This window comes from Rhinolophus sinicus, linkage group LG17 (genome assembly GCF_036562045.2).
Source record: "Rhinolophus sinicus isolate RSC01 linkage group LG17, ASM3656204v1, whole genome shotgun sequence".
NCBI classification, from domain to species: domain Eukaryota; kingdom Metazoa; phylum Chordata; class Mammalia; order Chiroptera; family Rhinolophidae; genus Rhinolophus; species Rhinolophus sinicus.
Window position 1 is genome coordinate 3,227,925 of NC_133766.1, and position 15,395 is coordinate 3,243,319.

Here is a 15,395-nt window from a genome sequence, read left to right on the forward strand (position 1 = left end):
GGGGGCGGTGCGTCCCTGACCACACCCCTTGCGGCCGAAGCCCCGCCCCTATTCTTTTCTCCGTTCTTTTTTCCGGGGCGTCATGACGTAAGACGTGGGTCACGCAACACTGGTAACTGGTCCCGGAAGCACAAGTCGAAGGGGCGGAGAAGAAGGCGGAAAGGAGGGCGGGCGTCCGGATTGGCGGCGGGGCTGGGCGGGGCCGGGCATGGTAACGGCTCTGAAGCCGAGGGGCTGGGCCGCAGCGAGGCTGGGAGGCTGGTGTCCGCTGCCGCTGCCGCTGCCGCTGCTCCCGCTCCCGCTCCCGCTCCAGCCTGTGCCGTCCGGCCCACGCGGGCCCCGCCTCAGCCATGATGATCCACGGCTTCCAGAGTAGCCACCAGGACTTCTCCTTCGGGCCTTGGAAGCTGACGGCGTCCAAGACGCACATCATGAAGTCAGCGGACGTGGAGAAGTGAGGCTCCGGGGCCGGGCCGGGGCGCGGGCGGGGAGCTGGGCCGGGGCGGGACGCAGGGCCACCCCGCGCAGCCCCCACCCTGCCCTGGGGCGCGGGCGCGGGCCCTGAGGACCCGACCTTTGAATGACAGCGTGCACGAGTCATCGTGTCGCTCCTCCTGTGCTCCGGTCGCGGCCCGCCGCGCTCCGCCTGCCTGAAACTGTCACTCGCCCCGGGTTGGCGTCGCGCGTGCCTGTCGCGGGCTCTCCTCGCGCCCTGGGTCCCTCCCGGCCCCGCCTGCGCCACCTTTTCCCCGTTTCCTCCTGGGTGGCTCCGCCCCGTTTCCCGGGGGTTAGTGATGGAGACGATGCACATGCTTGGCGTTGAGCACGTCAGGCGCTTGAGACACGGAAGGGGAAAGGCAGCCTCTGCCCCCAGGAATCCACGGTCTCGTGGGACAGACGGTCGCAATGCAGTGTGAAGAGCTGCCTCGTCGAGATGTATTCGTGGGGTTCCCTGCGGTCGCGTAGGGGGGACAGGGCATCAGGAAGCTGGGCTGCCTGAGCGGAACCTTGAAGTGTTGCTGGGGTCGGAGGGCGCGCGTGGAGCCGCAAGGTCGGGGAGAGGGACAGCCGGGGTTTGTTAGAGCTGTTTCTGTGTGTGGTTGGAGCGTGAGGTCCTAGAGGGGCGGCGGTGACACGCGAGAGGCGGGCCCCAGGGGACTGGACGTGTGACCGAGAGCTTTCATGCCAGGCTAAGGAGTTGGAGTTTCATCTGACTGCCACCCGGTGTAGTTTTATGCAAAGGAGCGACACTGAAAGCTTCCTCTGGAGGTGATGAGGTGGCTGGGTCGGAGGCTGCAGGACTGCGTTAGGGAGGCCAGAAGAAGGGGAGAGAGGACAGGAGGGGTTTTAGAAGGTTAAGTCCCTGCATTTGTGGGCTGTTTCATAGGAAGAGGAAGGGAAAAGCAGAACTCTACAGGGATGGCACGATTTCTGGCTTGGGCTGGTGCGTGGAGAGCATTGCCATTGAGCAAAGTGAGAAACAGCAGGAGGCGCAGGTGTTGGGTAGAAGTGACTTTAGTTTGTTGAGATGTGAGTGGTGTGTGGGTCATCAAGTGCCCCAGCAGCAGGCGTTTGGCTGTGTTCACCTCAGAGCCTAAAAAAGACTTGCCCGTGAGTTTAGGTGTGGGAATCATGCTTACAGTTGGTACCTGGAGTCCTGGGAGTGAATGAAGATCATCTAGAAACCAGCAGAAGAAAAGAAAAGGTCATGAGATGGAAGCCTGGAGAGCACCAGCATTTTAAGATTTAGGGAGGGGGAAGTGACCAGGGGAGAGAGGAGAGTCATGACAGGACATTTAGCTGCCTGGTAAAAACCAAAACAAAACAACATTCTTGCAGACTCAGTAAGAAACATTAGGGAAATACGGAAACGAAAGTAAAAAAAGGCTGAGTTACTCGGAGTTTTCTTCTCCATGTAACTTTCTCTGTTGCCTTTTGCACCATATACACATAATTGTGCTACACGTAAAGCAGTCAACTTCTAATTGTTTTTACCCTATAATTTACTTACAGACTCTCTAAGAGGTGCTGGATGCAGGGAGACTTTTAAAAGGGAATCAAATTCCAGATCTTTCATCTCTTTGTTTTTTCTAAAATAGATCTGCTCGAGTATACTTAGTCCTTATGACAAAAGAAAGCCTTACCCTCACATGTCCTAAATTTTTCTGTGATGCATTGCCCTAGGGTGTAAAAATCTCTCGGATGCTAAATAAATGGATTATGGGAGTTACTGGGTTAAGGATGCTTCCTTTAATGAATTAAGGCATTTTAATCCCATAGAAGCTTCCTGTCTTCTCTGCCTTACAAAATGGTCCTACCTGTCTGTGAAGAGCGAAGCTTGGCATTAGAAATGGTGTTAAGATAACTCTGAATTTAGAACATTTGAAGCAGTTAAGTTGGTGACAGTAATTCTTTTACATGTATAACTGGAATAGTTCATCGAACGACCAGAGGGTTACATACTCATTGAACTTGAACGCGTTATCTTACAAGATTGTTAAATATGATGATCTGTAATCATCAAGAAAAGGTGAAATAATGTTTTATATTTTCTGTTTAAGGACACAGAAAAGTCATGTACACCTGAAACTAATATAATATTATATGTTAGCTATATGTTAATATTAGGTTGGTGCAAAAGTAATTGCGGCTTTTGCAATTATTTTTAACCTTTTAAACCACAATTACTTTTGTACCAACCTCATAGAAATCTGTTTAAAAACAAAGAGAATATAGAAAAGTCTATAATACATTTTGAAAGCTTTCCAAAATGAAGAAAATAAAAAAATTGTTATCTAAGGTAATTGGAAAATTCACTTTCATGGAACCTCTGTGTTAGGTATGCTTTCAGGTTGCCTGGTTATTTCTATATTTGTTTATTATCTGTCTTAGCTCACTACCTGGTACAATATCATAATGATTGGACAATGGACGATGAAAGCATCTTTAGTCTTTGTAAATATATCATGTTTATTAAACCATATATTATTTAACATTTAGTAACGTAGGAAGTCTTCTTTTGGGATCAGAAGGAAACCAAAGTGCTAAAGTGACATAAAATAATCCTCCCTGATTTGCGTTATGCATAGGTTAGCTGATGAATTGCATATGCCAGCTCTTCCCGAAATGATGTTTGGAGACAATGTTTTAAGAATCCAGCACGGTTCTGGCTTTGGGATTGAGTTCAATGCTACAGATGCGTTAAGATGTGTGAACAACTACCAAGGAATGCTTAAAGTAGCCTGCGCTGAAGAGTGGAGGGAAGGCAGGTGAGAATCGGGGCCGTTACGGGTGAAACAGAGCAAAGAGTTGAAAGACATATTCAGTCGTCATGTGTGTATTTGATTAGAATGAAGGGCCAGTAGTATTATTAAACTCGATAGTGGGATCATCCTAGAATTAATTTTTTTCATCCATAAAACGGAGATTAGTCACCCCACCTCTTGACTACTTGTGGAGTTAAATGGAATTACAATTGAGCTGAGCTATGTAGGTTTCACTTTTTGAGCTTTCAGGGCTTTTTAGTGAAGAGAGAGGCAGTACAATGTGTACTTGAATCTTCCTGTTTTTGAAGAAAAATGTTTATGTTTTGTGTTGAAAATTTGTGGAGCTTTGAAATTCAGAAAAATGTGCTTTCTTTGATCATCAAATCAGCAGTTATTTACCTCGTGCCTGTTGTGTACTAGGTCCCTTGGAGGATGCAAAGGACTATGGGCCTTTACCCCATGTCCTTGGGCAGTGCACACGTGATTGTCATCAGCATGTGACAGGTTCCATAAAATAAGTGCAGAAAAAAGGGAAGTCTGGGACTGGGGAATTCTGACAAGTACATGCATTTAGTAGGACATTTTGTGTTATTTGTAGGCTGTAAGTGGGTGTCATGTGTGAATACAGACCTATATTCTGCGTCACTGACTCTGACCCTTCTCATTTTGGTATTTGAGGACGGAGGGCGAACACTCCAAGGAAGTGGTTAAGCCATACGATTGGACCTACACGACTGACTACAAGGGCACGCTACTAGGGGAGTCCCTCAAGTTAAAGGTAAATCTTATTTGCTGCTGTTATGATCACTAATCGTCTTAGTCTTAGCATTAGAACTTTCTAGTAATGGCTTGTTTTTCGCTACTACTTTCATCCTACCGTGTTTCCCTGAAAATAAGACCTAGCCGGACAATCAGCTCTAATGCATCTTTGGGAGCAAAAATTAGCATAAGACCTGGTCTTATATTATAGTAAAATAAGACCGGGACTTATATTAATTTTTGCTCCCAAAGATACATTAGAGCTGATTGTCTGGCTAGGTCTTATTTTCGGGGAAACACGTACTTACTTTTTATTGTGGGAGGCTTCAGACTCTGAATACGAGTGGATTGTGCTTATTGATTATCAGCAGGAAATAAAAGAAAATAGTGCAACCATTTTTATTCTTAAAAGTATGTTTAATAGCAATGCAAACTGCCTTAATGTTGTATCTGTCACTATCAAGAAGCATTAAAACATGTATCTGTCCTTGACATAATTTATTAGGTGACGTAGACAGCTCAGCTATGTGGGCAAAGAGGACTTCTGGTCAGACAAGTTAGGTGTTTGTCCCGCCTGCACTATGTGTGAGCCTACACATTACTTTATCTGTCTGAGTCTGTTTTATTAGTAAATTGGGTAACCAGAAATATCTGCCTCATAGTGGAGTTTTGATACGAGATCAGCTGTGGGAAAGCTCTCAGTTAATTCCAAAGCTGTGTGTTGCTGTTAAGTTGTATCCCTTGAGCCCTGCTTACGAGGAGATCACCTCACGGTGGATGACACTAGGAAGGTGGGGTCCGTAGGTCTCGTATTGCGAGCTCAGCTGTGTGTTGAAATCTTACAGTGTGACTGAAGTGAAGGAAATTCGGCTTAGGTTGCAGTCTCTAACTGTCTGGTTCTCTTATAGATAACGAAGTTATTTCAGTGTAACTATTTACATTAAAAGTGGTTACTGGAGGCCCTCTGTCATATGTTGGTGCTTAGGCAGAAATGTCCAGGAGGTTGGGTTGCGCGTGGGTCCTTGTCTCTGCAAAGATGTTTAGAACCTGGGGAAGGTAGACATTCACAGCAGGAACTTATTCTTACCATCACTTTCTGCCGCTCCTCCATTCCAAGCTTGAAGTATTTTTCTGTGCTGCTTCCAAGACAAAAATAGGTTTCGAGAGAACATGTCTTCCTTCCTTTTTGCCTCCCCCCAGCCCCCCTTCCTCCCTTCCTTCCTTCCTTAGTTCTTACTATGTGATAGGCACTAATCCTGGGAACTGTGGATTAGCAGAGAACAGACAAAAACCCCTCCTTTACAGATTTATGGGAGGAAGGTCCCATAAATCCCTTGTAATAAATACTTCATACATAGATGTTCTTCTCTCTTCCTCACTCCTGATTGAAAACCTCTGCAAACTGCGTAGGCCCTTTGACATTTCGCTGCCAGGAGTGAGGAGAGGAACTTATTTTAACCTGATGCAATAATGACGATGATGACTTTGGGGGCTGACTTAGGGAAAGCCTCCTGGAGGGTCTGAGGGACCATCGGCCACTTCCCGGTGTCTCTAGCTCCTTAAAACATTTTCTGTGCGCCTTACATTTTGTCTTTCAGGTTGTACCTACAACAGACCATATAGATACAGAGAAACTGAAGGCCAGAGAACAGATTAAGTTTTTTGAAGAAGTGCTCCTATTTGAAGATGAGCTTCATGATCACGGAGTTTCCAGCCTGAGCGTGAAAATTGTGAGTATTATGATTTTCGTGTAAAATATTTTCTTCCATTCCTACCGTTGGTCAGAAATATAAGACTCACTTTGGATCATACCGTCTAAACATGACGTCATGCAAAGTTTCACTTGGGTCTAGGGTACATCTTACCAGTATCCATTATAAAAGTCACAAAATCTTAGTGCGTTTTCAAGACTTTAGTTCAGCCAGCATTTATTAACAACCACTTGGCCACTTTGCAGTTTGTTTGCTTATTATTTAATTTGAATGAAAACTATGACTTAATATTCACATTTTGAATTAAAAATGATGTTGAAAAGCTCTGCAGACAGCAAGGTGGATGTCATTTAAAGAAGTGACCCATGTGTCAGGATTTCAGTGCACTATTAAATTACACTTCAGTTTCCAGCACAGAAGTGGAAACAGAATTGGCAAGTGTTAGTTTCCTGGGAAGACAAACTACTTCCATTAACAATGCTATTCAAAAAACAACAACAACAACAAAAAAACCAATGCTATTTGTGGAACATGCCTAAAAAGAATAATAAACAGGCCACTAGCAGTTACTCATATTTGTGTATTGTTAGGTTGTAATTGGGTTTCTAACATTTTCTAGAAAAACTTGAATTGAAACTTTTTATTAAATGTTATATCCTTTAAGACCCAACTAAAATGTCACCTCCTGGGGCATCCCAGTTTCAGGAAACCCCTCTCGTAAGAGAGCTGTGCTTTCGCTTTAATAAAAATCTTTGCTCCTCTAAAAAATAATAATAAAATAAAACGTCACCAACTCCGTGAGGCCTTCACAGCAGAGTCAAATATCCCTTCTCTACACTCCTATAAGTACTTTGTTTTTAACCGCTCCACTGTAGCACTTATCACAGATCTGTCAAAGATGGGCTCCAGCATCATTGTTCTTGAAGCGCAATCATTGCAGGTGTTGTTTTGTAAACAATAAAGAATGAAAACAAATCAGAAGCGGCAATAAATTTAAGGTCAAGTTTTTCTGTAGAATCAGAGGATTTTGGAATTGTGATGAATTTTTAGAGACTGCTTTAGTTCAGCATCCGTGTTTTATAGACGAGGCCCCAAAAGACTACTTTGTCTAAGATTGTGAAACTAATTAGTGACAAAGTTTTCTCTGAACCAATATATATCATTATTCTCATTAGATCATTGTTTCTTTAGCACCTTACTCCCTGTTTACGTACAGTTCTCCCCCAGTTTATCTTTTGTCATTTAGATTTGTTCACTTGGACTCATCCAGTCATGTCCCTTTCCACTTGTCTACCCACCTACAAAACTAGGATGTTGAATGTTCTTTATGAGTATGTACATTTGGGTGTGTGTTTGTATCCAAATGGATGGGTATATCTATGATGTACATGGGTGGGTATGTGGGGAGCACACGTGCTTTTGTGGATGAAAGCGGTGGAGAGAGGACAGCCGTAAGTGTATTATGTGTATACCAGAGTAAGGAGTAATGTCACGGACATTGTGAAATGCCCTTCGCACACAGCGAATCAGTTCACCACTCGGCCCTTATTCCTAATCCACTAGGACCTAGATCCTGGCAGGCTTAGCTTTAGACAGGACAGGCGGCGCTTCTCCCATGGTGATGGGAGCAAAGGGGAGCAGGATGTCGGTAAGGCTGCCTCTGTTCCCGTGAGTCCCACACCTGGAGCTTGTCACAGTTACCAGGTTAGGTATTGAGTTGTCTTTAACATTGTAGGACAAACACTAGTTCTTACCTGCCAGTGCTTAGTGTACTCGGTGTGCTTGATGGCGAGGCAGATGTGGACGTGGCGGGAACAGGTGAGGAAAGGCTTTTTAGAGGAGGGGGTCCCTGATCTGGGTTTTAGGTGTGTGATATGGGTTTTCTCTTCCTGCTTTCCCATAAATCAATATAATGTAATTAAGAACTAAAAGCAAATTGATTTGTAATGGAGTCCTGTGAGAGAATAACGACCATTGTTTAAAGTGAGCATGATTTCACGTTATTTGGGTATGTGTTATGTCTTTTTAACTTCAATGTATTTTGACTTAGAAAAAATACATTTCTATTGGAGGAAACTGAAACCGGGATGTTAAATGATACGATATAAACAAGGTTAGGAGTCTTAGTGGGAGCTGGGCAAAAGAACCTCTACTTCAGAGACGTCTGTGTACTGCTCGTTCAGCTCTCCTCCAGTGCTTTAAAACGCTTTCTTTCTCTTTGCAAAGTAACAAAATACTTAATTTTCATTAAATTATTAATGTGCCTTTCTTTTTTTTTTAAAGAGAGTAATGCCTTCTAGCTTTTTCTTGCTGTTGCGGTTTTTCTTGAGAATTGATGGAGTGCTTATCAGAATGAATGACACGAGACTTTACCACGAGGTATTTATTGTCGTTTAACAAATATAATAATTGATATTGGGCCTGTTCATGTTATTTCATTGTCTGAGAATTCGAAATTAAATAATGCGTTATATTATATGGCAATCTTTCTAACTTTTAAGATTGGGTGTTTCACATTCACTGTTGACTGACGTTACTGAAACATTACATCTTCTTTTCCAAAAGTTCTGGTAGCTGCAAATGTTCTCTACAGGACACTCCCTACTTGGAGAGTCTGATGCTTTTAAAAACTATTGTTATGTCCTTAATCTGTGTCTAAGAAAACTGTCCCTTAACTCTTAGACCTGTGTTTATAGTGTTATTTATACAAGGTCCTGATGTTAGAAACAGTAATAACATGGCCTCCTGAAATTTGTATTCCTTAATTATTTAGATAGTTGTTCTAAAGTCTGAAAGCTCCATGCTCCATCTGAGGGAACTATTAACAAACAAAGTATATAAAAAATAAAGTGTTAAAAATGGGAGCAAGCTTAAATCTAAAATTTTTCTAGCAGCTTCATCACAGCCTGTCCTTTCAGTGAATGTTTCACTTGACATTGGTGATCATGCAGAAGGATGACTTAGAGAAGAGACCCCCAGGGTCAGTTAGCGTAGGCGTAGTAATGGTTACCTTTCTAACACCCTAGGAAATAAACGCTGTTGTGATCTCTGTCTCATAGCTGAGCTAAAGAAAGACTATAACTATGCTTATGTTTTTAACTCAACAACATTGTGTTTTTAAAGAATTCTCCTTAAAAGATTCTAATATTAAAAAAAAAAGATTCTAATATACAGTAATCCACAAATATTAATTAGGTGGTTGCTGAGAGTTGTACGAGGTGTGATTGAGAAATAACGGTGAATGTTTAAATTAAAAAAATTTATTACAGTAAAAGACACGTTGCCATTAATCCCCCTCAAAATACTCCCCCTCCCTTCGAACACACCCCATCGTTCTTGCCACTTTCTGAAGCAGGTCTGGAGTCCTCTTTTTGTGAGTGTCTTTAGTTGTGCTGTCGTGGCTGCTGCCTGGACATCCTAAATTGATTCAAAACGTTTTCCTTTCATGGTCATTTTGACTTTGGGGAAGAGCCAGAAGTCACACGGTGCCAGATCCGGTGAATAAGGTGAATAAGGAAACACCGTCATATTTTTATTTCACAGAAATTGCCATATTCTAGAAGTGATTTGTGACACAGAGTGTTGTTGTGATGGAGGATAAAGTAAAGACAGTCACGAAAGAGGACTTCCAGAACTGCTTCAGAAAGTGGTTAGAACAATGGGATAAGTGTGTTCAAAAAGAGGGGGAGTATTTTGAGGGGGATTAATGGCAATGTGTCTTTTACTGTAATAATTTTTTAAATTTAAACATTCACCGTATTTTTCGATCACACCTCGTGCATATATGGATGTCCATGGCAATGTTGTTTATAATCCAAAATGGCAGAAGGAAGAAATTCACTGCCCACTGAATGGGCCCTGAGTAAATCGTTTCCTCTATATCCATATAGCAGAAAAACATTAACATTAATGGCAGAGAGTTCTATTTAACTGATTTGGAAAGATGGGCATAAAATTATGTAAGATTCTGTGTAGCGATTTCTAAATGTTAAGGATCGTGTCTATAGGAGCTCTGATTACTGATGATTTATACTCTGTATACTTTGTTATTTGATTTTTTTCTTTTTTGTTTTTGTTTTACTTTATTGGCAAACAGTGTGTACTTCCAGGACTTTTTTCCAAGTCAAGTTGTTGTCCTTTCAGTCTTAGTTGTGGAGGGCGCAGCTCAGCTCCAGGTCCAGTTGCCGTTGCTAGTTGCAGGGGCCACACCCCACCATCCTTTGCGGGAATCTAACCGGCAACCTTGTGGTTGAGAGCCTACTGGCCCATGTGGGAATCGAACCGGCAGCCTTTGGAGTTAGGAGCATGGAGCTCCAACTGCCTCAGCGATCGGGCCGGGCCCTTTTTTTATTTTTATAAGGAGCACTAATCTGTCTTTATTGACATAAAAGTTCGAAACCTTAGGGACTATAATCTTGTGGTTTTCTTTTATTGAAAAGTATTTCCCCAAAAAACAAATTGTAATAAATTGCTGTTTTAATACCGAAGTTAAAAAAATCTTAAATGGGAAATATTGAAGTACCAAAAGAAAGTGATTTTAAATAAGCAATTTGGCAAGAATTTGTGGAACTGGGAGAGAATATAATTTTTTTTCAATTCTTTCTTGGTACATAAAAGTAGCCACAGTTGTATAGGTAGCTGATAATATTTATACCCTAAAGAAAAGGTGTAGTTACAAACTTGGATATTAAAATCTTGCATATTTTACTTATATACGTATTTACTTTGAAAGTAAAACCTTTGCTTGTGTTTCTCTTACATGGTAATTATTAAATCTGTTTACATGTTGATAGCTGATGTTACTGTGATTCATCGGGATTGGAATTAATAATTCAGAATTACTGGTAAGAATTAAATAGCAATTATCTCACTGAAGAATAAGATAGTCCTATTAGACTTTGTGCTACTTTTAGAACCTGTCCTAAAACGTAAGCAGTTTTGTTTAATAGAAAGGATTGTAAAACCAATATAAATTTGTTGCAACTTTTTTTATTTTTAAACATAGGCTGACAAGATGTACATGTTACGAGAATATACATCACGAGAGAGCAAAATTGCTAATTTAATGGTACAGTATTTAAAGATCCCTTTTTGGACGTTGTATTTTTGTGTTTCATTTTAAATATGATATCTTCCCATGCCCCACCTGTCCACCCTCATCTGCATCCCCAAACTCATTAACTCACCTAACGGGCTCTATAGGCTAAATCCTCCTCCGTATAACTTTATTGCGCTTACCTCAAATCCAGGAACAGTTAGAGTTGTTAGAGGTACCTTAGCTATCATCCAGTTTAGCTTCTGCATTTTATTCTGGAACAACGGAGACCCAGAGGTGTGAATTACGCTGAGTCACACATCTGGTTGATGGAACCTCAGCTGGCACCAAATACGTTCTTTCTACTTACCACCTGCCACCTTAGGATTCCTTTCTACCCAGTCTCCTCTTTCCTCCTGGAAGTGGTAATTCTGCACCATGACTTGTTGGTTTGGGCATAATTTCTCTTTATTTTTTGCTCCCCTGGGCCTTGTAATGGGCCTCCTTGGAATTTCGGATTCTATAATGGGTTGCTTAAAAAGTGATACTTTCCTGCAAACTTGGTATTCTGTTTTCATCCTTTGTGCTTCCTTCTGTCTGGGCCCAGTGTCCATGGGTTAGATAGTTACTGAGATTGCACTCAAGGCTGCACACTGGGCTCTAACTGAAGGCTACTGCTTTCAAGGAGCAAAAACAACAGGGAAAGGAGACTGGATTAAGATGTGTTCAGTTCTCAGCACCTTTTTGGGAGCATTGTAAACACCCCATCCCGGGATCTTTGAGGAAATCATCCAATGACAGCTGAAGACTCAGTCACCAGAGATACCTGGTATTTTAGGAATACTTAATGATGTTCCTTAGCCACATACATTGCACTTCATTTGAGAATGTGCATGCTTTATGAATGCTTGAACCGAAGCATTTCTAAAAACTATCAATGCAATAACTGAATGTATGCTAATACGATGTCTGTATTTCCTAGCATGTTTCACCTTCCCTGTTCACGGAACCTAATGAAATATCTCAGCATTTACCGATAAAGGAGGCAGTTTATGAGAAGCTAATATTTCCAGAAAAAATTGATCTGAAGCCTGCAGACTCACAAGAAAATGCACCTGTGGAATAGAATGTGATGTACCATATACTCACCATGGAATCTGACTGGAGACCTTGGCTATTTGGTCGGGGGTATTTTTATTATGAGAATTAATTGCCTTGTCTATGTGAAGATTTTCTGTAGCCTTAAAGGAAAAACAATAAAAGGTTGTTGCAGGTAGGTTCCATTCAACGGCTGTTTGTGCTGTCTACCTTGAAATTCATATTCCAAATTTATATTTCCTAGCGTTAGATTTGGATTTCTAGATTGTCACAAAGTGAGATGTCACCAGTAGGGATCTGTGTGTGTCTTATGAGCAGTGGGCATAATCTGCATCCATCATGAAACACTTTTCTCCTGTGAGGAGGTTCCTTGTCATCTCAGAGTCTCCCGTGACCTTCATGGGGTTGCCGACTGTGCACATTGATGTACCAGCCTTTCACCCTGGGCTTTGTGGCGTTTATTCGCATTTCTGGAGTCATGACTTGCCTCCGAAGAAATTGACCTAAAACTTTAATGATCTTCACCCACAAATTAAAAAAAAAATATGTTTCCCCCCTAAATTTAAATTGGCTTTTGAAGTTTAGAGGAAGTTTCAGACATAGAACCAAATAGCATAGTTCTTTGGAGAACTTAAGCTATTGTGTCTGTGGAAACACACAGGCGTGTTTGCCACAGACAACTAATATGTCAGGCTGTCTCCACCACCTCTGCGTGCTTTTTCTTCTCTGTGGCTCTCCTCGTACTGACATTTTTTACTTCTGTCTTCCATGTAACCACAGAGGGGATAAACTCATCGAATATTGAAGTTGGTATTGGCCCTAAAAAGTTTGAAGAGGTAATATGGATTGTTTTTAGCACACGTGACATTAACTCCTAACACAACCAGATTAATTCTCTGCTTAAAACATTTGAGAAGTAGTTGTAGAGGAGGGGGCTTATTTTTAAATACAAAAGCCAGTTTTTCTATTTTAAGATTCATGTTTTTAACATTATAGGGGATCCAGTAGAATGTAATTAATTAGCATAAGACTAGGCAGTACAGAAAGTACACAAAAATGAATTTAAAATGTCTTTGGTTATTTTGATGATGACCCTTTAAACATTTGATATTCTTTTCTGCCTTTCTAAGTGGTCTTTATAAAGTAGAAAGTGGTTACAAAGGACCAAGTAAAGAATTACTTGAAATGGATTTTTAAAAACGATTTTTTTAAAGGGCAGGGGAAAAAAATACCACCCCTTTTTTCTGGTTTGTAATAACTGTTGTACATATTTCCACTTGATGGATAAATCATTAACTAAGAATATTTAATTAAAAAGTGTTAGCAAAGCTCTTCGGATATTAGCTTGAAGATAAATTTTAATGAAACAATACAATTAGATATGCATTCATTACTCAAACTCTGGTATGCTGTTGTGCGTGTTGTTGTTTAGCTGATTTTATTAGCTAAATTTGGTCACAAATGGTTTTGGTATTCATTTGCCTTCTGTTATATCATCTGCATGGAATAGGAAATCAAGACTTTGTTGACTTTACAAAAACATGGCATGTTCACTGTATATTAAATATACCTGTATTTAATGTTTTCTCTTAGGACAGGCAAGTGTGTATGTTGTACTCAGCTTTCTGTTTTGTTTGCCATGCAAATTTGAACAGAACAGCTCATTATTCATGCAAATTATAAGAAATGAAAAACTTGTAAGAATATTAATTAGTTGAAGTTTCTGGACAACATCATTTTATATATATATATATACACACACATACATGTATATATACGTCTATATATATTTCAACTTGATTGAGATGTCTTAATCTTTGAGTCAGTCTTAGATTACATATTTTGAGAATCCATTGTTAAAAACTGTAGGGAATTGAAAGAATTGACCTTTTTTTATAGAGAGTGGGTGGTGCATAGAACAATGTACTTCTGGAAATTTCGTGAGTTTATTCCTGCGGAGAATACTGAACACCTGTATTTGCCCATTGCTAAATAAGACATATACCATTTTATATTTATTTGTCCCAAGTGGTTTTTTTGTAAAAGGAGAATAAACAATAAGGAATTACTGACTTGTTTTGCTATTCATTTATTCCAGTTTTTTCTTGAGACTTAAAGAATGGTTTGGTATAGCTTTCTCATTTTGAACTTGGTCAACTTTGTAGTGTTTATCTCCAGATTATAAATGAAAATCTAATAGGTATTTCTGAATATAATCCACTCCCCCCCCCCTGTTTAGCTTTTGGGCGCTTCTTCCTCTTCTCCTTCTGCTCCCCCGTCCCACCCCAGTACTTTTGTGGATGTTATAACTAGCCAGTGTTTTCCATTGTTTGGTTAATGTTTCCTGCTTTTGAAAATACAAATACCTGTTATATGTATAATTCCATTTAGTTTTGAGTGCTGTGTCCTGTATAGTCCTACGAGGGATTACAGTAATGAATAGATATAGTGTATGTCTTCGTGGGATTAAAGTCTAATGGAGGAGACAAAGGAAAAGTAATTACAAATTTTAATAAATGCAATGATGGAAATAACACTGAGTTAAGAGAATAAGAAGATCAACTTTAGTAGAGGTTGTTTCTGAAGAGAATGTGGAAAGCCTCAAGAGAATGTCACCCCTAACTTAACAAGGAGAATAGTCTGGTAATTACAGAATTCAGAGAGCTGAGGTTGCAAAACGAAGTAAGCGGAATCCCAGAGTGACGACTCCTCCGATGAGAGACGGGACATACAAATTGCTCGATCTCAGAACATGAGAGAAAGATGGCCACTATACAAGCAGATAAGAAAAAAGTCAGATAAAATTTTAACATTTCTTAAATGCTAAGTGTGGGCTAACATCAGTTTGGAATGGCTGAGAGTCTCAAATAAGGGGTCTTTATATACACTCACAAGTCCTCAAGGATTTACACGAGCTGCCCACGAGAAACACTGTGTCAGGGCCGGAGGTATGAAGGTGAGGTATGAAACCCTGCCCAATTTCCCCAGACCCTTCTCTGAGAAGGATGCAAAAGTCTCCGGCTGCTGTGTGTGTGTGTGTGGGGGGGGGGGGGGAGGAGCAACAAATCCTATCACCCCCAGGGCCCAGACAAAAATCCTTTATCTCTGGGGGAGGAAGAGTAGGAAATGCTCTGCCTTCAGGACACAAAGTCCCATTACTGCTAGAGAAGGAGTAGGAGCAAATACCCTCTGACCTTGGAGGAGGGACAGAAACCTGGGGCCAGGGTCCCACAGGGAAAACAAAATAGGTGTGCTCCCACGGGGGTGTGGGCATGGAATGCAGACACAAGACCAACAGTAGAGTTAAGGCAGCTCGGCTCCCACGGGACACGGGCAGGAATGCTGAGAAAGCCGCACCTCAAGCCCGGGCACACAGCGCCTGCGCAAGCCGAGGCTATCCAAGGTCAACTGCGAAAACCTGCGCGTGCCCACCGTCAGCCTGGCCCTAGGTAACAAGGACCACCAGTTACCACTGGAGAAGCCGCAACGTGGATCAGTAGACCCTCTCTGGGGTCCACTGAGAGC

At 41.4% G+C, this 15,395-nt stretch overlaps 1 protein-coding gene across 1 annotated transcript; it reads left to right on the plus strand.

Moving 5' to 3' along the window:
* Nucleotides 1-210: 210 nt before the first annotated feature.
* On the plus strand, nucleotides 211-13,942 carry TIPRL (TOR signaling pathway regulator). The gene is made up of 7 exons (XM_019747430.2): nucleotides 211-454; nucleotides 3,090-3,269; nucleotides 3,945-4,044; nucleotides 5,624-5,755; nucleotides 8,021-8,116; nucleotides 10,743-10,805; nucleotides 11,755-13,942. The coding sequence occupies exons 1-7, from the start codon at nucleotides 351-353 to the stop codon at nucleotides 11,896-11,898; spliced, it is 819 nt and encodes a 272-aa protein (XP_019602989.2). The 5' UTR covers nucleotides 211-350; the 3' UTR covers nucleotides 11,899-13,942.
* Nucleotides 13,943-15,395: the final 1,453 nt, after the last annotated feature.